Source organism: Heterodontus francisci, chromosome 32 (assembly GCF_036365525.1).
Source record: "Heterodontus francisci isolate sHetFra1 chromosome 32, sHetFra1.hap1, whole genome shotgun sequence".
NCBI lineage: Eukaryota > Metazoa > Chordata > Chondrichthyes > Heterodontiformes > Heterodontidae > Heterodontus > Heterodontus francisci.
The window spans coordinates 16,665,848-16,687,606 of record NC_090402.1 but is presented as its reverse complement, the minus strand read 5'-3'; the positions used below and the strand labels follow the sequence as shown (position 1 = coordinate 16,687,606).

The 21,759-nt window shown below is 41.4% G+C and overlaps 1 protein-coding gene across 3 annotated transcripts in view; it reads left to right on the top strand.

Moving 5' to 3' along the window:
* ddx31 (DEAD (Asp-Glu-Ala-Asp) box polypeptide 31) overlaps positions 1 to 21,759 on the top strand; it is a 112,050-nt gene that overhangs the window by 28,644 nt on the left and 61,647 nt on the right. For all 3 annotated transcript variants that reach the window (XM_068012340.1, XM_068012338.1, XM_068012341.1), the window contains exons 10-16: positions 853 to 972; positions 2,071 to 2,177; positions 3,601 to 3,833; positions 4,194 to 4,370; positions 6,017 to 6,076; positions 11,972 to 12,022; positions 17,625 to 17,764. In XM_068012340.1, the coding sequence (XP_067868441.1) occupies positions 853 to 972; positions 2,071 to 2,177; positions 3,601 to 3,833; positions 4,194 to 4,370; positions 6,017 to 6,076; positions 11,972 to 12,022; positions 17,625 to 17,764 (888 nt within the window). The remainder of the gene's footprint in view (positions 1 to 852; positions 973 to 2,070; positions 2,178 to 3,600; positions 3,834 to 4,193; positions 4,371 to 6,016; positions 6,077 to 11,971; positions 12,023 to 17,624; positions 17,765 to 21,759) is intronic.

Genomic DNA, 21,759 nt, shown 5'->3' with positions numbered 1-21,759 from the left:
TGAATGAATTAAAAAAAAACTAGATCTCACTCCCTGTTTATAATGCTTTGTCATAGCCCTGCCATGGGACTACTGGTACAGAGTTGACAACTTTTTTCTGTTGAGACTCATTTCTTACTGTTATTATACAATAAATAAACAAAATTGTTGACTTTGTGAGGTGTGCTGTAATGAGACTAGAGCATCAAAAGCTGCAACCTTAAAGTACTTTTTGGCATTTTGGAGATACGTATTCCATATAGAAAATTACTCCTTTATTGAAGTAAATGGCTTCTTTATGGAACGAGTTAAACATGGAAGAGTACAGTATTACAATTTGTATATATTAAAGTGTACATGTAATCATGGAACATGAAATTGTTGCACATTGCTGTGTCAGAATATTGTTGCAGTTTTATTTGTAGTGGGTGTACTGTCAGCTGGACTCACTTCTTGGAGTCAAAAAATTGAGTTCAAGTCCAGTTCCTAGACTTGAGCATGACACTTCAGTGCAGTACTGAAGGACTGCAACGTTGCTAAAAGTGCAATCCTTCAGATGAGATGTTAAACCCTGACTCTGCCAGTTCCAGTGATCCAGATGGATATTAAAGATCCTATAGCACTATTTGAAGAAAATCAAATAATTCTACCCGCATCCTCCTCAACATTTCTCCCTCAACAGCACTCAAAAAAGATTAACGTTATTTTCATTTTTATTTGTATGATTTTTGCCATACACAAAATAGTTGGTAGTTTTACCTATATAAGAGTCACTGCAGTTCAAAATAATTCACTGTGTGTCCAGTGCCTAGTGAAGTTTCTGAGGCTATATAAATGCAGACTTCTCATTTAAGATGTGTGTTTTTGTTTCAGGTTACGTAAAGGTATAAATATTCTTATATCAACTCCAGGGCGATTAGTGGACCACATAAAAAACACACAGAATATTTGTTTTTCCCGCGTACAATGGCTTGTTATTGATGAAGCTGACAGGTAAATGAGCATGTGCACGTACATATAGTTACTGTTAACCATGGCTCAATGGGTAACACTGTCATCTCTGAGTAATAGGTTGTGGATTCAAGTCTCAGTCCGGAGACTTGAGTACAAAAATCTAGACTGATGTTCCAGTGCAGTACTACCAGAGGTGCCATCTTTCAGATGAGACGTAAAATCAATTCCTCATCTGCTCTCTCAGGTAGATTTAAAAGATTCTGTGGCACTTTCAGAGAAAAGCAGGGGAATAATCCCTGATGTCCTTGGCAATATTTATCCCTCAATGAACATAATTAAAAACAGATTATCTGGTCATATCACTGCTGTTTTGGATGAGCTTGGCTGCTGCAGTTCTTACATTACAACAGTGACTGCACTTCAAAAGTACTTTATTAGCTGTAAAGTGCTTTGGGGCATCCTGAGGTCATGAAAGGGGCAAGTGTTTTTTTTCAATAAAAGTAGGCAAGATTTTTCTAACTTGTGCTTGAGTGAGGGTTGCGTTCCTGTATTAAACTAAAATTGGGTTTCAAATTCTCTCTCATCACCATTATTCACAATTCCTCATCTGAAATTGCTGTTAAGAGACCTGATGTCACTTCTGTGCTAGTAATACCTGCCACAAGGCGATTTATCAAGTTGTGTGTATAGGCTGGAAAACAGCATCTGAATCCCTTTCTTTCTGCTAACTATAACGTTCAGAGATTGCAGGAATAACCTTCCTGCTAATGCTTGCCATAGCAGAACTGTGCAGCTATAATTAAAGTTTTTATTATACTTTTGCAGGAATGTTTTGCAACCACTAGATGTCTTTATTGTACTTTACAGTTCATCACCACAACAACTTGGGGAAAAAAACATGTTTGTGGTGTGGGATGGAGTAACTTAATTGCGTTAATTGAACTGAGGCAGGTTACAAACTAAAGTTCACTCATGATGCTTTGAATTTCTAGGTCTGTCTTGCACTCTTAACTAATGTGAGTGTTCAGGAGTACCATTGGACTCCATCTAACATCAAATCATTTAATGTCTTTGTGAGACCACAAAAAAAAATTATGAAGGCTGGTATTTGTGACGTGTTTTTCTCTCTCTGAATAGATTGCTGGACCTGGGTTTTGAGAAGGATATCACTGTGATATTGAATGCTCTAAATGCAGCACATGAGAAAAGGCAAAACGTTCTCCTCTCTGCCACCCTAACAAATGGTGAGCCTTCAACGTCAGGATCCGTGGCGGGAAGGGGGCAGGGGAGGGTGCCTGAAGATGGCCCCAGATGAGGCCCACCATGGACCTCGATGCCAGCAGGGCCTGGACCGATCCTCCCGGCGGCGGGGAGGCACCCTGGCAGCCTCCCCACTGCTGGGTGATGGGACCACGATTTGAATAATCAATTAAATTAATTAATTTAAATATACTTTCGCCGCCTCTTGATGGCCCGCCGTGATCTTGGGCCCAGTGGCTGGCACTCCCACGCCTTCAGATCCCCATCTGGGGAAACGAGGTGCAACACTGGTGGGGAGGGTGGGATGGGGTCACATTAACATCATGGGTGTAGGGGATGGTGGGAAGGGTTGTAGTTTAAAGTTTGTGGGGGACCTTCTGGTGGTAAAGGTATGTGTTTGGGGGGGTGGGGGAGGACAAATAATTAATGTTATTATTGGAGGAATGGGAGAGGGGCAAAAGAAATGTATTTATTTAATTTAATTCAATCGATCTTCAAATATTTAAATAAACTGGTAGGGCTAACAACCCTTTAAAAATGGCATCAGCGTCTGTGCACAGGCAGTTGATGCCATTGCTGGGAACGGACAGCCCGCCCCCTCCACATGATCGGGGATGGGGTGGGGGGGGGGCGCCCTAGATATTTAAATGAGCCACTGCTTGATATTCGCAGGGGCTCTTTGGCGTGCGGCCTGCATGGGCGGACAGCCATTTTTGAAGTTCGCCTCCGTTATAAAATCCTGCCCAGTGTTTCTGTTCTGCTTTGTACAGCCATTAAAATACCAGCCTCTGCTGCTAACTTTAGTCCCAGGATTGTTGGGTGAGAATCCTAGAAATCCCTATCTAACAGCATTAAATGAGCACCTTCAATGCATGGACTGCAACAGTTCATGAAGAAGGCCCATCGCTACTGCCTTCTCAATGGCAAATACTGACCTTGCTAGCAACACCCATATCCCCAGAATGAATAAAAATAACTTTAAAGTCTTTGGGACTAATCAAATGGACTGCAGAGTCTTTTCCCCCCTTGTACTTTCCTATGTATTGCCATTATGAAACACACCAACCGTAATGTACAATGAAATCCATTAAAATGCATCTGACTCTGCACAGTGCCTTTAGTTTTAAAAGTTTTATGTTAAACCAAAATTAATCAATAGAAAAATAAATTGAAGGCCAAGCTGAATGGAGGTTATTGGAGTACAATTCTGCTGTGGCAGTTGTTTTTAGGACCATTTTTTTCAGGCACTGCAACACCCCAGATCGTTCTTTCGCCTTCTGGTACTCCAACAATAATATTTGGCAGCATTAATGAAATTGGGCACATCACAGATTAGCTAAGACAAGGATAACAATAGTGTATATTTTCTTTTGAATTATTTCTAAATGTGCTTTGTTTCTCCCTCAGGAGTGAATCGATTAGCTGGAATCAGTTTAAAAGAGCCAGTCAATATATATATCACAGAAACTAACCAGTCCAAGCCTGCATTTGTAACAAAAGAAATGAAGACTGAGCAAAAGAATATCAAGCAAAATTCTGAATGCTATTCAATTCCAGAACAACTTCAACAGTTTATGGTGATGGTTCCCAGCAAACTGCGACTGGTTACGCTTTCAGCATTCATACTCCAAAAATACAAAGTAAGAAATGACTCTGAAATATGGTAATGCAGTAGTTATGCTACTGGACTAATAATTCAGAGGCTTGGACTAATGATTTAGAGTTCAGATTCCACCATGACCAGTGGAGAATTTAATATCAGCTGGAGGGTGGGCATTAAAAATAGAAATCTTGTCTTACATTTCATTCATTTTGTCTAGTTTAACACAGACTAAACTAATACTCAATTCCGAGGCTGTTCCTCCTAGGTACAAAAGATGATTCTGTTGTTGCATGCCCTTGTGCAGCTTTTCTACTCTTAAAATTTGTGAACTATTAATGGGAACTACTTTTACTTCAGACCCTGCCACATGTTTGATCATTCTTTCTATTCTTTACAGTTTGAAAAGAAACAGAAAATGATCATATTTTTCTCCAGTTGTGAGTCTGTGGAATTTCATTACGACCTTTTCACAAATGTCCTTACTCCATATTCCAACAGCAAGGAGCTAAAACAGTTACTTTTCTCAGCTTGTAAGATGCTGTTTCTGCGTTTGCATGGGAACATGAAACAAGAGGTGAGTGTGCTTTTATTTGTGTTGAGGCTTTAAGGAACTGACACCTGACATTAAGAAATTAGTTTCCTTTTGCCTCCTTTGATTTCCTCACCATCCAGCACCACTCAGTAACCCTGGCAATTTCCACACCCTCTGCCTGTGCTACTCTTGAAACAGCTGCTAAGAGGTGTGCAGGAGTGCCGTGGTTGATTTTCTGCTATTTATCACCCAGACTGCATGGGTGAGATCAGAAATTCTCTGTGTGGGGAACTGCAGGGAAGAAGCACCATGGTATGTGCATCAGCAGGTCATCAGACAGCCATTGGATCTCACTTAAATGGTTGCCGAAACTTCCCAGTTGATGAGATGCACTGATTTGTGGCTAGGCTGTTAGTGGGAATATCATGGTGTATTGCAGAGCTCTATCTCTAGCAGGTGAAGAAAATAATTGAGGAAGGAAGGGGATCTGGAACCATCCTATCCCATAAAACAAAAAGTTTTATTTTTAAGTTGCCATTATTGCTGCAGCCTGTGTAAGAAGCTTATAGTATGGCTTTAAACTGTGTGGCATTCAGCACTTTTTAGATGTGACTGGAGACATTTCTATTTCAGCTGTGCTCTGAGGACCAAAGTTTTTGGCAGCATTTAAAGCATTATCATTTGGAAAAACTCAAATGGTTGCTTATGAATGTGCCTGCCCATGGACAATTATATTTTTAAAAAATATGTTCCCAGGTAATCTGCATTTAAAATCCTGAGATTTCTAGCCAGGGAACGCAAGTTAAAATCCTAGCCATTGACTGTTAGTGTGTCAAATAATCAATATAAGGGAGGAAGGGAAACTGGCTGGAAAATGTTCCATACCTGCATTACTGGAACAAAGCTACCCGACATCTGTTATTGAGGAAGATAGGGTGTATATGGAGAAAGGAGAAAACAGTTTTTCTTTTAAGGATAAAACACCTGCTCTGACAGTTTTGATGTCCATTGTAGCTATTGCAGTTCATGAGTCAGAGCAGGCTGCGTATGTAGGCCGAACACACCCTGACCAGCTGTTATCTAGCAAAACAAAGATTAAGTGGATGGGTGTCAGGGGAGGAATTTTAATGTTTATTACCCTGAGTATAATTAGTGCATTATGTCTTCAAATTAGAGCTTCAATGGAGCTAAATAGCATACCCCATATGGTACTGCTAAGCGGATGCACTGCTGCATTTCAGATACAGTGAGATTCCTCTTACTGTCATTATTTGTTGTCACTTGCTGCTGACTGATACTTATTTCTAAGCTGCCCAATCATTTCAATCTGTCCCCACTACCAGAAAATATCTGTTATTTCCGTGTATTGGCCTTTTTCTTTTTCTAGACCATTTTCATGCTTGTTAAAAATCCATGTTTATCATTTTCTTATTCCAGTAATCCGATAGAGGTGTTCCCAATGTTATTGAAATGGGGATGCGATTCATGCTGTCTCAACTTGCCTGGTGATTTGGTTTGTGATAGTGATTTTATTTGAGTGGTTCATTTGTATTATTTTATTGGTAAAACCGCAATGAGTCTTAAGCTACTGTCCTTGTTCGAACTGAACGTTGGGGATGAGTCTAGGAATGCACTGTACACTATTACACACTCTAATCGTGGTACTAGTATCTGCTTTTATTTTGCAGGCACGGAAGCAAGTCTTTCTGGAGTTTTCACAATCAAAAATTGGTGTCCTTCTTTGTACAGTAAGTACACATTTGAAAGAGGAGTCTCAGACAAGGGAACATAGCCTTAAAATAAGAGCCAAGCTATTCAGGAGGGAAGCTAGGAAATATTTCTTTCTGCAGAGGGTGATAATTCAGATAGTGTGGAATTCTCATCCTCAAAAAACAATGGATGATAGCTTAATTAATCATTTAAAATCTGAGATTGATAGATTTTTACCAGCCAAGGGTATTTAGAGATATGGTGCCAAGATGGGTTAATGGAGTTCAGATACAGACCAGCATGATTTCATTGAATGGTGGAACATGCTTGGGCGGCTGAGTGGCCTACTCTTGTTCCTATGAGTCTTAAGATAAAAGAATGGAGAAACTTTAGATTATTTTTGACTTGGAAAGTGAAAATCTTTCTTCTAATGGCCCGTACAAAACAACTTTCTTCATCTTTCAGTGAATCTGCATGGTTTTCTCTGAGTATTTGTCCAGTCATTGTTGTTTTTCTCAATTTTTCTCTTGTTTTCTTTTTTGCCCCTCTGCACTTCTGGCTTCCCAGACATATTCTGTTCTCCTGACATATTTGTTCGCTGAATAACATCATTAACCTTTTTGAGTTCCGAAAGCTTAATCACAGCTCTCAAAATAACGAGTGCCAACCTTTGATTACATAATTAAGAAAACAAACTGAAGACAGTTTGGATGATGCATTGGGTATGGATACACAAAACAAAAATTGTCTATAATCTAGCACCAAAATTGGCAATGCACGCTCATAAGGATGTTCAGTGGAGAAAGTTTTGCACACAGATGGATAAATTGGCTGGGACAGCTTAACAAGGATAGAAAAAGAAGGAAGCTGCAAATGTGAAATAAAAAAAGACTGGAAAAAGAGCAGATCCATCTTCGTCTAAATAGAGAAAAGGTAGATTCATGTTTCCAGGTGTAGGCCCTTCATCAAAACTTTTTTTTAAATCAGAAATTGACCAACTGCTTCAGAAGCCAGATTTATTTTCAGGAACGATTATGAAGATAACGGAAGTTAACTGAACTTAAATTTTATGCAAATTCAACTAATGATTTCTGTTTTGGCTGTAGAATTGTTGGTTGCAGTTTGGAACCGTTAGTGGTAAACAGTCACTTAAAGGTTTAAGAAATGTCTAAGTATATATTTATAATTGCACATTCAGTCATTTCTGTAATTAAGGGGTGATATATTAGTGCAAAACTTGAGAACTGCCATCAATATTTACTATAGGGCGGCACAGTGGCGCAGTGGTTAGCACCGCAGCCTCACAGCTCCAGCGACCCAGGTTCGGTTCTGGGTACTGCCTGTGCGGGGTTTGCAAGTTCTCCCTGTGGGTTTCCGTCGGGTGCTCCGGTTTCCTCCCACAGCCAAAGACTTGCAGGTTGATAGGTAAATTGGTCATTGTAAATTGTCCCTCGTGTAGGTAGGTGGTAGGAAAATGGCGGGGAGGTGGTAGGGAATATGGGGTTAATGTAGGATTAGTATAAATGGGTGGTTGTTGGTTGGCACAGACTCGGTGGGCTGAAGGGCCTGTTTCAGTGCTGTATCTCTAAATAAATAAAAATAAAAATTTTGGGCGGCACAGTGGCGCAGTGGTTAGCACTGCAGCCTCACAGCTCCAGTGACCCGGGTTCGATTCTGGGTACTGCCTGTGTGGAGTTTGCAAGTTCTCCCTGTGACCACGTGGGTTTTCGCCGGGTGCTCCGGTTTCCTCCCACAGCCAAAGACTTGCAGGTGATAGGTAAATTGGCCATTGTAAATTGCCCCTAGTGTAGGTAGGTGGTAGGAAATATGGGATTACTGTAGGGTTAGTATAAATGGGTGGCTGATGGTCGGCACAGACTCGGTGGGCCGAAGGGCCTGTTTCAGTGCTGTATCTCGAAATAAATATATGAGACTTAAATATTAAAAAACTAAACAATAGAGAATAAGGACTGACTAAGTAAAGGTAGTGCAGTTTCTAGGTAACAAAACAGTGGTGGTAAAATACTTGAAAGTTGCAGTGCTAGTATATTCACGATCTGGTAATATATTTATTCTGGTGTAACAGTATGCTGTGCTGAAGCCCTTCTTCTGTGATTTGGCCACACTGGCAGCCATGGAGCAAGCCAGGGGGAAATTGTCACCTCCACAGCTTGGGCAGTGAACTGGCAGAGTGGATCACCCACCCATTATAGAACTATCCCAGTTTACCAGCCAAACGGTGAAAGTAGTATTTATCATTGTTGGGTGATGACTATTGCATTGATGCTTGTTACAGGTTGATGCCAGTTGCTAGAAATCATGAGGACTGTTTTATCATGGGTGATAATGTCTTTAGTAAACCACAATAAAAACAGATATCCTGATTGCTAGTTATTATAGAACTAAAATATCCCAAAACACTGCAAAATCACTTTATTAGTTCAGCAGCTCTTTCCAATGTTTGAGGAGAATATAATAAAGTAGCCAAAATTCTTTGAAACTAAGTTACCAAAAATATAAAAAAATAAGCAAATCTTGGGTATTTAAAAAAAAATTTCTTGATTTTGTTTTTTAATGCATGGATACAAAATCTCGTTTCCTCACCATTCTTCTCTCCCACCGCTCCCCGCCCCCCCCCCCCCCCCCCCCCCCCCCAACAACCCCTTCCACAGCTCTCTCCATGCTGTTATCACCAGGCCATGTGCCACCTGCAGCCAGGTGTTCCCAGACGTCCTTAAACCTACATGAACTGTACTCTTCATCTGCTTGCTGGAAGACACATGATGGCAACCTGGTGACTTTCCCTTAAGGGAAGGTTGCAGGCCTTTGCTTGGCATCTCCTGACACAGCATGGCTGACATTATAACTCAGTGTAATACCAGGGTTTTATTTGTAGGTGTCATCTCCTTAGCTCTACACTGTCCTGCTTTGTAAATTTAAGACTATCTGCACTACCTGCATTTGCTTCTGTTCTTCCTTTCTGCTTGTTTTGAACTAACTGCATTCCTATCATAAAGAGACAGGTGTGTCTTGTCCATTTAGAGCTCGAAATGACCAAGCTGCTGCTGTCAGGTATTAAACTGAGCCTTGTGTTGGATTGTTTTGGCTCTCCTTGCTGCTGCTCAGACTGCAGAAGGTGGCATTCTGCACTCCAAAGGTGGCAGATGCTGATCTCTAAACGTGTGAATCTTGACTATTTCCACCCACCGAAAAAGTGTAAATTACAGCTATCGGGAGTAATTAGCGCTGATAAACCCTTCGAGCTCATCCTGTTTGTAATGACGCACTCCTGAACTGCTCTTTCAAGGCAAGCTGTCACCAAAGAAACAATATTGAGCAAAGACCAGTGGGTTTTACTATGTAGGCTTTGACTTTGTCTTTCACGCTTAATCTGATTAATACATTTCAAGTTTCAGCACAAGATTTTTTTTATGTTGTGTAATTTTTCAGGTACTAGTAAAAAGATTTTAAGTCTGTAAATATTTGAGAATGTACAGCTTAAATGGAAGAGGTATGCAGATCTGTCTCTGTAAAACATTCTATGATGCATTATCATCCCTGCGCTAAGATTCCATGTAAAACACATGAACAGGAAAGTTATTTTTCCAAGAGATTCTAAAACTTGCAAAAATGTACACAACCTTGAATAACGTCCTTTTTAAGCCATTATTGACCTGTGGATTTCCATATGTATTTATAGGCTTTTTTCAAAATGGCATCAGAAATATTACACAAGATAATATCTCTCAATTTTTAATGGTGCAAATATATTGCCTTAACCAGATTAAATAAATGAAAGCTAAAACAAAGCCGTGTTAAAATGGGTGTGTTTGTGCATCCATTTGCACACTGTAGAGTGCTGCAAAAGTGTTGACATTTGACCTTGAGCTACAAAAGTACTGAAGAGGGTTAAAATACCTGAAGCAGAAAACTGAGAGCTTGTATGTTTGGTCAGTTCTACAACCTGAAAATTTGTACTGTTTTATATCCTTGGAATTAGATGTTTATTTAAACCAGGGACCCATATATTGTAATTGTGTGCCATGGCACGTCAGAATGTGGGTGCATGCCCACAATTCCCCATGTGGTGCATTCTGAGCTGGGCCGTACAAGCAAAGACATTAAATTATAACCACTGAATAACATTGTGACCAGAACAGATGACCCAAGTAAACTTTCAGCATGAGCTTAATCCAGCTTGGTGCATGTCACCTCGATTAACCCCTGACAGCACTCAGTGCTGATTCCTGCCAGACTGTCCCTTTCTATCCAACATAGCAATCAGTAAATAATACTAAATTTAAAAATGCTGAAAACCATACCTTCCACTGCCTAAGCCAGTCTCTTCTGTCCCCTCTTAGTTCTGACAATATAGCAGGTCCACACTGAGAAACCCATCAACACACTGATCTTCTCCTGTAATAGTTCAGCTCACACCCAATTCACTTTGGTCTCTTGAGCATGTCCTCGCAATTTCAAAAGCATAGATCCTACCCCCCTTGCCGGTACTTTTGCAGCCTACAGATGGACCATTACTAATGCTGCCTGGTGGAGTGAAGAGTGTTGCATGTTGAGCCATCCTTCAGTTTGGCCTTTTTCTCTAGGACAATGCAGTATAGTTCTTCAAAGTGCATTATTTGTTTACTGAACCAAATGCTTATTTAAACCTATTGATTGGTCCTAATTGCTGATGCAGTTCGCAAAGAAAACCTCTTTTGATCTTATTTTGTATATGTGTTCGCTTGGTGATGGTGTTAGGTGTTACGGTAAGAAAGAGATGAAGGTAATATTTTCCAGTCCCCTCTTTTTTTGTCTCCCTCCCGCCACCCCCCCCCCCCCCCCGCCCAAACCCATCCATTACTAACAGCCCTGTCAGTGACCTTGATCCCATAGGCACTATTATCTCTTGAACTGTATACATTTCTTTCACCCTTTGCACTCTGTCCTAGTCACCTGTTCAAGCAAAATTGTTGGAATAATACCACAAAGTTGATTTTAGGACTGTGCTGTGGGTGCAAGTCCACAAAGAACTGGAATAAAATTAACTTCACTGCTATGAGGGAAAGGACCTTTTTCTGGGAAGGATTTAGTTTTTGGTCCCACGTGACAAGTTGATGTTTTGCACTGCATACGTGAACCACAAATGCAAATTTAATGGAGCCGGCAGCAGTTAAATTTCAATCAGCTACAGCACATTTACAAATAACATTTAATGATGCCTTAATTGTTTGTTTAAACCTCTATGCAGATTCCCCATTTTTGTATGTTTTTTTTGATGGAAATTTTCCCAGCTTGAGGTTAAAAAGCTTCAGTTCATTTTGGATTTATTCCTAGAAATGCAGTGTTGATTTGCTTCAGTCAAGCCTGCTTACAGTAAAATGTTACACACATTTTTAATTACATATAATATTGTCTCTGTAATTGTTCATTTGGACCCTGTTCTTTTTGGTAATGGTACAGTTTTAGAAAAGGTCATTCATATGATTTGTGTGCACCTTGGACTGAAGAACTAACCTAAGATGCCAGTTTCCTCTGGTTTCAAGCAGTTGTAGGCGCTTCTGACAGCTTTAACTCCCTCTTATTCCTTCACTGATAGCATGGTACAATCTGTCGCCCGGACGACGGGGGCCACTACCCTGCTGCTGACTTTCTGCAAAAGGCAATAATGACTTTTGGCAGGATGGTGGGATGACAGTGGCAAAATGGTGGCCCCTCCTAGTGAATCGTTAGGTTCCCTATCTCCATTAGCTTGCTCACTTTGCAAGCTTCTGCACCAAATAAATGAGTCATTTGAATCCAACTGACAAGCTGGCACCGACTGCCCTGCGGTCCATCTGTACTTTCAGGCATCATGTAGCCCACCAAGTGGCATGCTGGGGTCTTGTCTCAGCACCATGTAATCTTCTATTCTGTCTGTCTTTTTCCTCTGAAAGGACGTAGCAGCACGTGGGCTGGACCTGCCAGAAGTCACATGGATTGTTCAGGTAAGAGTCAGTTCTTAAGCAGCAAACAGCCTTCCTTCTTAAAGTACATAAATTGATTAATAAGTATTGTGTATTTTTTTTATGATCTTTGATTTTTCTCTATCAATTTTTTTTCTAAGTTAAAGGGCCTGTGGTATTTTACTTGTTAAAGTAACATCACTAACAGATATTTTTGTAAAGAGGTTCTTTCCAAACAAAATCTATCTAGATTTTTTTTTTCTCTATTCTAACTAACTGATTTCAAAATTTGAAGAAATGATTTGGGGTGGGGTGAGGTGAGGGAGGAGAGTGGGGGACGGGGTGTGAACACTGGCCTTTATGTTTTATCATCCCACTCTCTATTCAAAGGCCTTTGCCAGTGGTGCTTTGCAAACAGCTTCAGCCAGTGTCAGCTTGGCTCCCCCTTTTAATCTGCTGACAACCTGGAGCAATATTGAGGGAGTGCTGCATTGTCATTGGTGGTGTCTTTCGGATGTTATGCTGTCTGCTCCAGTGATCCAAGTGAGTGTTCCATTGACCATTTCTGAGGGCAGGCAGGGAAAGGTAGAGAAATCCTGACCTCTGCTTCATGCCTTCCTGTAATGGCATAGCTGAAATTGACACATTTTCAAATCATAAATATGAAGCCGCATTGTGTTGTGGAACCGGAAGATGATCAAACTATTTCTGATCATGCAAGAAGACAAGAGTTAGCTGGATAACTAGGGTCCAGTTATTCTAATGGCGGTACTGGGCAAACCTTTTAGGCCCCAGTATTTACTCAGGGCCATGATGAAAGCAGCAGAGGGGTGGGGAGTGGTGGAAGGGGAAAGCTGGAAGTAAGGGTTTCCCACAGGTTCTGCAGAAATTAACTGCTGGTCATCTTATACATTTTTTCAACAGGTTCCAGCCCAACAGCCATCCCGATGGCTTGCTGGGTGGGAAAGCCGCCAATGAGTGATGTTTGATAAGTCTGGAGTGGGGTGGGTTGGACATCAGAGGGTTGGGGTGCGGCTGGATGGCGGTCAGGTTTGAGAATTTTACCATTTTTACCTTTCTACCCACCCACCTGAAGCCCACCTGTTCTTGGGGGTTAGAATTCTGCTTATAAAATATATAGCTCAAAGTAAAAGTGGTGACCATTTAAACATGCATAGACTAATCAAGGGTAGTAGTCACACAGATTGTTAAAGGGAAGTGGCGTTTGACCTGGTTAATGGTTTTTATTAAATATATAATCAACTGAATACTTAAAATAAATGCCTTAGATGCATATGGATTTTAGAAGAAAAAAAGAAAGACCTGGATTTATGTAGTGCCTTTCACAGCCACTGGACGTCTCAAAGTGCTTTACGGCCAATGAAGTACTTTCTGAAGTGTAGTCACTGTTGTAATGCAAGAAACACGACATCCTGTATGCGCACAGCAAACTCCCACTAACAGCAATGTGATAATGACCAGATAATCTGTTTTTTTTTATTTCGATTGAAGGATAAATATTGACCAGGAGACCAGGGATAACACCCAGTTCTTCTTCAAAATAGTGCCACGGCATCTTTTACATCCATCTGGGCAGATGGAGCCTCAGTTTAATGTCTCATCTGAAAGATGGCATCTTCAACAGTGCAGCACTCCCTCAATACTGCACTGGAGTGTTTGTTAGCCTTGATTTTTGTGCTCGAGCCCTGGAGTGTAAAGCCTGGCTTGGGTATAAAATTGAAACCTGGCCCGAGCCTTTTAATTTATTTTCGCACCCGACCCAACCCGACACGAATCTCCTTCATCTGTTCCGGCAGCAGGCTATTCCTGCAGCTGCAGTTGTGGGAAATTATGGGTAAGTCTGATCCTGTGACTTCCGGGAACCAGTGTCCAGCCCGACATGACCCGAGCCCAAATGCTGGACTCGGAATATCAACCTGGCCAACCCGAACCTGACACGTAGTCAAGTTCAGGTCGGGTAGCCAGGCTTTACTGATTCGGAGGCGAGAGTGCTACCAACTGAGTCACGGCTGGCACATGATAAGTGGCTTGTTATAAAAATTCAGGTGTATTAAGAAAATTTAGCAACATGAATAAGACATTCTTTCTTGACAGAAAACCAAGGGTTTGGATTAATGGGTGTTGCTGGGAGTGGAGAAGGGTTGGAAGCTGTGTACTCCAAGAGTCACTGTTCGATTCACTTTTGTTCTATATATAGGAAATACCAGTTCAAAATTTGCTGACATCGCAAAAGTTGGGGCTTGGGCAAACAGTGAGGATGATTGTAAGAGACTTGAAGGAAGCATACAGGTTTGCATACATGTTTGTGGAATAGACAGACATGTGGCAGATGCATTTTAATGTGGAGAAGTGTGAGATAGTATATCTTGGAAGGAAAAACCTTTCAGGAGGTACTGGTTGTATGCACTAAATGGAAGAATGCTGAAGAGCAAGAATGAACAGAGAGACCTCGAGGCTCAGATACACAATACTCTGCAAGTGCATGTAGATAAAGCCAAAAAAAGACAAATAGCATTTTGGGGTTAAGTAGAGGCATAGAATACAAGAGTAAAGAGGTAAACATAAATTTGTACAAAGCACCATTTAGGCCAGAGTTTGAGTACTGTGCGCAGTTTTGGATGCCCTGATACAGAAAGGAAAATAAAGCCATAGAGACAGTAGAAAGTAAATTCACCAAGGTGAGGAAAGTTTTGAGGAGGGGCTTGAGATGCTACGACTCTTTCCCCTGGAGCAGGAAAGGATAAGAGGACATTTAGTGCTGAGAGTAAAGAAAGATGTTAGGAGAAATTTCTTTGCCCGTAGGGTTGTTGGAATATGGAATGATTTGCAACCAATAGTAATTGAGGTAGAGATCATTCTGTCTTGTAACAGCAAAGTGGGTAACTATTTGAAGCAGAGGAGGTACGGGATATGAGCAGAGTGCAGGGATTTGGGATTAGTTTTAGATTGCTCTAGCTTAAAAAAAACTGTCGCTGACACAAAGGATTGAATGGCCTCCTCCTGTGCTGTAAGCTTCTGCACTTTGCAACATAGTAATGGTGAAAAACCATTTGTGCTGTCTTATGGGGAGTTTAGATTTGTTTGGGTTGACTGAATTTAAACACAACAAAAACTTGAATTTATAATTAACTTAATTTGTTTAATGTCTCTTAAAAAAAGTGATAGTGATATTTCACTACATCCTCTGAGGTACTACCTTTTCAAATTAGGTGTTAAACTGAGGCTGTGCCTTCCCAATGAGCTCAATGGTGAGGATTCTACAGCACTAAATGTCATAGTGGGAGCGGTAATGAACTCCAGAATTGTATTTCCCAAGAAACTAGTACCTTCCCCTTCCCTGCCATCTAAGTGAGATTGTATTATATTCTACATGCTGGTTAAATATTTTCCAAGAACTGAACAATGAAATTGGGCTGTAATTGCAATCCAGGGGACTAACTAGAATATTCCTTGCAGGGAACCCTGTGGGTGGAGGCATAGGAACTTTACACACTCAGGAGCACTGTCCGTTGAAGGTGACCTTTAGGGAGTAATTATTTGCTTTCACAAATAAGCACTTATAACTACAACAGCTTGACAACTTGGCCAGGATGTCGAAACCTGTCCGAGGTGTAAGATGCGTGGGCTATTTTGAGTCTGTTTCACTGGCTTCAGCCACAGTTTAACTGTGACATTGCTGTCTCCTGTTTCCATGGAGATGACTGGCAATCCTGCAACCTTGGCATGTGTGTGCATATTTTTTTACTTCAGTGACAAACATGTTTTTATTTAATGGTCATATTAGTAACTTTGCAAATCTTGAACACATTTTAACTTCATATTGAAATCCTTCTGTGTCTTTCTTAATCATAGACTACTCAAAACTATATTGTACTTACAATTCAACAGCAGGATTTAATTATAGTTTTAACCTGGGGCCAATGTTCCCTCTAACTTTTCTTTGTTGTGTGCAGCATGTTTATTGGGCTGCATGATACATTCAAGATAGAAAACTAATTTCATTTTTTAGGGAAAAAAAAGACCATTCTTATATTCTTCATTGACCTTTTGGAGTTGCTGGCATTCCTGGTACTGTCAGTTGAAACACTTGTCAATGTCAGATTGCAGTGGATCAAGCCATTGACCTCTCTGATGTCACTTGTGAGAGATGACAGAATATGGATGTTGGACTCCCCCATGCTACACAGGCTACCTTCAAATATAGTTTGTATAGAAATAAGTGACCTTGAAATACAGTGCTGATGTTCCAGCGACCTTGGTTGAAAACCGGGCCCACTAGGGGCTGAGTGTCATACAACTAAAGAGAGGAACTTAGCATGTTACGCCTCTATCCAGCTGACTCCTCATCAACCCTCATCATTGCCACCTTTTCGTCAACAATGCTTAATGCCTTACTATCTCCTAACTCAACTTCATTGTGATTTCCTGTAGTCCAGTATCTGCTTCCTATAGGAATAATGATGGTTGCTGCTCAAGTGGGTGTTGATTTTCAGCTTATCTAGTTAACCACTAGATTCTCGTTTAACTAAAGGAACCAGATGTATGTTGAGGCCTAAGCATAGTTACCTATTTGAGTATAATATTGTAATTACAGGCAGCATTAGAAGCGTGGATATGTTATGTTTATGTGGGTTGGGAATTGGATGTATACTTGAAAAGGAAAAAATTGCAGGACTATGGGGGGAAAAGCAGGATTGTGGGACTAATTGGATAGCTCTTTCAAAGGGCCTGCATAGACATAATGGACTGAATGGCCTCCTGTGCTGTATCAATGTGCAAATCATAAAATAGATGATAAATAAATTGGTAGTTCTGCATGCCTCTCAATTCTCCAAGTGCCAACACCTTCAGACTTTACTGCATTGCCTGCTCTGGTGTCAGTTTCTTCATGTAATAGAGTTCATCTTTTCCTCTCTGGGACATAACTAATCTTTGTGTCTCCTTTTTTTAAGATTTGCTGCATCAGTTGAAATTTTCAAGACTGAGCAGAAAGGATTTTTGTTATGTTGAGGGATGTGAAGCAAAGATGAGTAAATGGACTTGATCTAATTGAATGGCAGAACAGGCTTGACGTCCTGAATAGCCTATTCTTGATCTTATCTCCTTTTCACCAATTATCTGCTCACATTGCTCCAGAACACCACTTTCAGAATATATAGGGCATGGTAATTAAAACAATCTCTTCTCAATTCTAGAGCCATTACACACACAAAATTGCTGCTCTGCAGATATATTAATGAACTTTTCGACTCTTCCACCAGGTACATGGACTCATTAGGTGCTTGAGGAGCATTGTTGCAATTGGCACTGAGTTTTTCCATTTCTGTAGAGCGTCCATATTTCAGAAATCACTGGGGGATTGTAACTGCCTGCAGGAACCTGCTGGTTTCAGTTAGATTCCTGCTGGTGGCAGAATGAGGCCATGCTGTTTAATCACTGGGCCTCATTAACATGGCAGCAGCCAACTTTCCACCTGGAACGGGTGGGAAGCAGCTGCAGGCCCGTGGAAATTTCTCCCATTATTCAGAAAAAGAGGAAACTTTAACCTCACTTAGCAGCTTTGTTTGAGGGAATGGAATGCATATATTAAAAATCAGTTACTCTTTATTTCCATTTTTTTCAGTATAATGCTCCGACCTCTCCTGCAGAATATGTCCACAGGGCGGGACGGACAGCCCGGATTGGGTCCTGTGGAAACAGTCTCCTTTTCCTCACTCCCTCCGAAGCAGAATATGCAAATGTCCTTGTGTCTCACCATATCAGGTCAGTCATATCAACCGGGAAAGAACAAAGACCTTGTTCTTTGTTCATGAGTTGCTGATCCTTGTTCATAAGTCACTGAAAACTAACATGCAAGTGCAGCAAACAATTAGGAAGGCAAGTAGTATGTTGGCCTTTATTGCAAGAGGATTTGAGTACAGGAGTAAAGAAGTCTTTCTGCAGTTGTACAGAGCCTTGGTAACATTGCACCTGGAGTATTGTGTACAGTTTTGGTCTCCTTGCCTAAGGAAGGATATACCTGCCATTGAGGGAGTGCAACAAAGGTTCACCAGACTGATCGTTGGGAAGATGGGAGTGTCCTATGAGGAGAGATTGAGGAGACTGGGCCTGTGTTCTCTAGAGTTTAGAAGAATGAGCAGTGATCTCATTGAAGCATACAAAATTCTTACAGGGCTCGACAAGGCTGATGCAGGAAGGATGTTTCCCCTGGCTGGGGTGGGGGGTGGTCTAGAACAAGGGGACACAATCTCAGAATAAGAGTGAGGCCATTTAGGACTGAGAGGAGAAGGAATTTCTTCACTCAGAGGGTGGTTAATCTGTGGAATTCTCTACCCTAGAGGGCTGTGGAGGCTCAGTCATTGAGTATGTTCAAGACCAAGGTCAATGGGTTTCTAGATCTTATAGATATCAAGGGATAGGAGGAGAATGTGGGAAAATGGCGTTGAGGTAGAAGATCAGCCATGATCTAATTGAATGGCGGAGCAGGCTCAAGGGGCCGAATGGCCTACTCCTGCTCCAATTTCCTATGTTCCTAAGACATTTTTTCTGAAGTTATGGTAAAGTTTTATTCAATTTTCAATTATTTAAAGTTATGTTATTGGCGGGAAAAAGCTTTTTCTGCAACTGTTACTTTAGCATTGCAAAGTTGTACTTGTTAACTTGTCGGCAGTCTTGTGGTTAGGACCCAAGAATACTCCGATTCTGGTGTATCATCACAGAGTAGTGTATGATTTAATTTAAAAATTATATAGAATTATAAAATTCCATATATAGAAATTTGATAGAGGTATTCAAACTCCTGAGTCTGGACAGAGTAAATAGAGAAAAACTGTTCCCATTGGTGGAAGGATCAAGAACAGAGGGCACAGATTTAAGGTAATCGGCAAAAGAAGCATTGGGGACATGAGGAAAAACTTTTTCCACGCAGTGAGTGATTGGGATGGGGAATGCACTGCCTCAAAGTGTGGTGGAGGCAGGTTCAATCGAGGCATTCAAGAGCAAATTGGATTGTTATCTGAAAAGGAAGAACATGCAGGTCTACTGGGAGAAGGCAGGGGAATGGCACTAGGTAAATTGGTCCTTTTGGAGAGCCAGCGCAGAAATGGTGGGCTGAATGGCCTCCTGTGTTGTAACATTTCTGTGATTCTGTGAGAACAGTTCAATCGCAATTGAAATCAACTATCCATTTCTATTGAAACCCACCTTAATAGTTCAACACTAGAAGTTCTTGTAATCCTAAAATAATAGTTGAAATGAAGTAGTATCCCCTTTAAATGTAATAAATAATGTCACATTTTTGGATATTGTCTTAAAGCTATGGAAGAAGTCTCAAGACGGCCTGTTTTTTGCTGAATTTGTGTTTTGGTTAATTTTCAAAAAGATGGCTGTATTGGGAAATAGTTTCACTTTCACTTTGACACTACTGTCCATGCCAAGTGCTGACTTTATGCACAACCAAATCTTGAGTAAGGTTTCTCTAACCTTGTTCCAACAAACCACATGCTGTTCCTTGCCAACATCATACACAGAATGTTATAAAATAGTACACAGCATTTGATTAGTTGTTGAAAGAAAATATTAAGAATAATAGAACAGAAATTGAAACCTCTCCAATTTGCTAACAGCAATGAGCTCAAGTCATACAGCATTTTAGAACTGAAATGCATCAAGGCTGCATTTATACTACAATTATAATGCTGGTTGTGTAAATGCAGCCTGACTTCAGTGTCTGGGTCTCGCCTGATACTGGAGCAAATTGGAATGTGAGTGTCTTGCTCCATTTTTCAAAGGGAGTCGGTTTGGATTTTCACACCCTATTTACCCAACAACAACAATAGCAAAAGCAAGCATTTGTATAGCGCATTGAAAGTAAAATAAGGTCCCAAAGGCATAATTGGACAGTAATGGATGGAAAACTAGTAAGGAGATATTATGTCGGGGGTGGGGGGGTGGGGGGGGTGGTGGGGAGGTGAACAAAAGCTTGGTCATGTAGGTGGGTTTTAAGGCGGCCTTCTAGAAGCAGAGGGAGGGTTTAGGGAAGGAATTCCAGATCGTGGTTTGCTGGCATGGCCACCACCAATCCGATAATGGAGTGAATGTTGTGGGGGTGGGGGGTGCGGGCAGGCTGGTCGCACAAATAGCTAGAGATAGAGGAGCTAAGAGTTTGGGGAAATAACAGAATGTAGTTATAGGGACAAAGGAGGTTAGAGATCAGGAGGGGTGAGACTATGAAGGGATGTAAACACAAGGATGAGAATTTTAAACTGGAGGTGTTAGGAGATGGGAACTGATGTAGGTCAACAGATTAGGGGTCAGAGATGAGCAGGGCTTGGTGCCAGATAGGATACGGGCAGCAGAGCTTTGGATAACCTGAAGATTATAAGATTGGAAGTCATTTAGGAGATCATTGGAATAGTCGAATCTGGAGGTGACAGCATGGATGAGAATTTCATCAGCAGTTGGGCTGAGGCAGGCGACGTTACAAGCTTGGCCTTTGGCAATCTTTGTGATGGACAATATATGGGGTTGGAAGCGCAGCTCGGGGTGGAAATAAGATGCCGAGATTGCAAACAGTGTGCTTTAGCTTGAGACAATGGCTGGGGAGGGGATGGAATCGGTGGCGACGATATGGAGTTGATGGAGGAATCAAAAGACAATAGCTTCAGTCTTCCCAAAGTTTAACTGGAAGAACTTGTAGTTGATTGGACAACCAGTCTGACAATGCAGAGGCCGTGGAGTGGTCAAGCTGGATACCATCAGCTTGCATGTGGAAACTGACTCCACAGCTGATAACAACATGCATTTATATAGCAAGGATAAGGAAGTGGAGGAGACCAAGGACAGATTCTTGGGCGACTCTGGAAATAATAGTCTGGGGGCAGGAAGAAAAACCATTGCTGGAGATGTTCTGGCTTCAACCAGGTATGCGTGCAACCAGGTGAGTCCAATTCCAATAAGCCAGACAATGGAAGAAAGGCAGCGGAGGACAATAGTGTGGTTAACCATGTCAAAGGCTGCAGCGAGGTAGAGGAGAAGAGGGAGGGATAATGCATCATAGCCACAATTATTTGTGACTTTCGGTCAGGCCGTTTCAGTGCTGTGGCAAATTTGGAAACTTGATTAAAGAGTTTCAAACATGGATTTGCAAAAAAGATGGACATGGATTTGGGAAGCAACAACGTGTTCAGGAACTTTAGGAGGGAAAAGGAGGTTGGAAATGGGGCAGTAGTTTGCAAGGATGGGGGTCGAGGGCAGGTTAGCTCTAATACTGCCCCTATTCAATTGTCCATTATTCCTTAAATAGTAAACTTTCATGCTTTTTTTTCCTGCCCCTGGACTCCATTGAGCTGCATATTTGCACAGTGTCAAGCTGTTTTATTTTGAAAGACATACTTAGAACTAGAGAGATTCCATCTGCAGGAATGGGTTTGATTGGGCGGCACAGTGGAGCAGTGGTTAGCACCGCAGCCTCACAGCTCCAGCGACCCAGGTTCGGTTCTGGGTACTGCCTGTGCAGAGTTTGCAAGTTCTCCCTGTGACCGCGTGGGTTTCCGCCGGGTGCTCCGGTTTCCTCCCACAGCCAAAGACTTGCAGGTTGATAGGTAAATTGGCCATTGTAAATTGCCCCTAGTGTAGGTAGGTGGTAGGAGAATGGTGAGGATGTGGTAGGGAATATGGGATTAATGTAGGATTAGTTTAAATGGGTGGTTGTTGGTTGGCACAGACTCGGTGGGCCGAACGGCCTGTTTCAGTGCTGC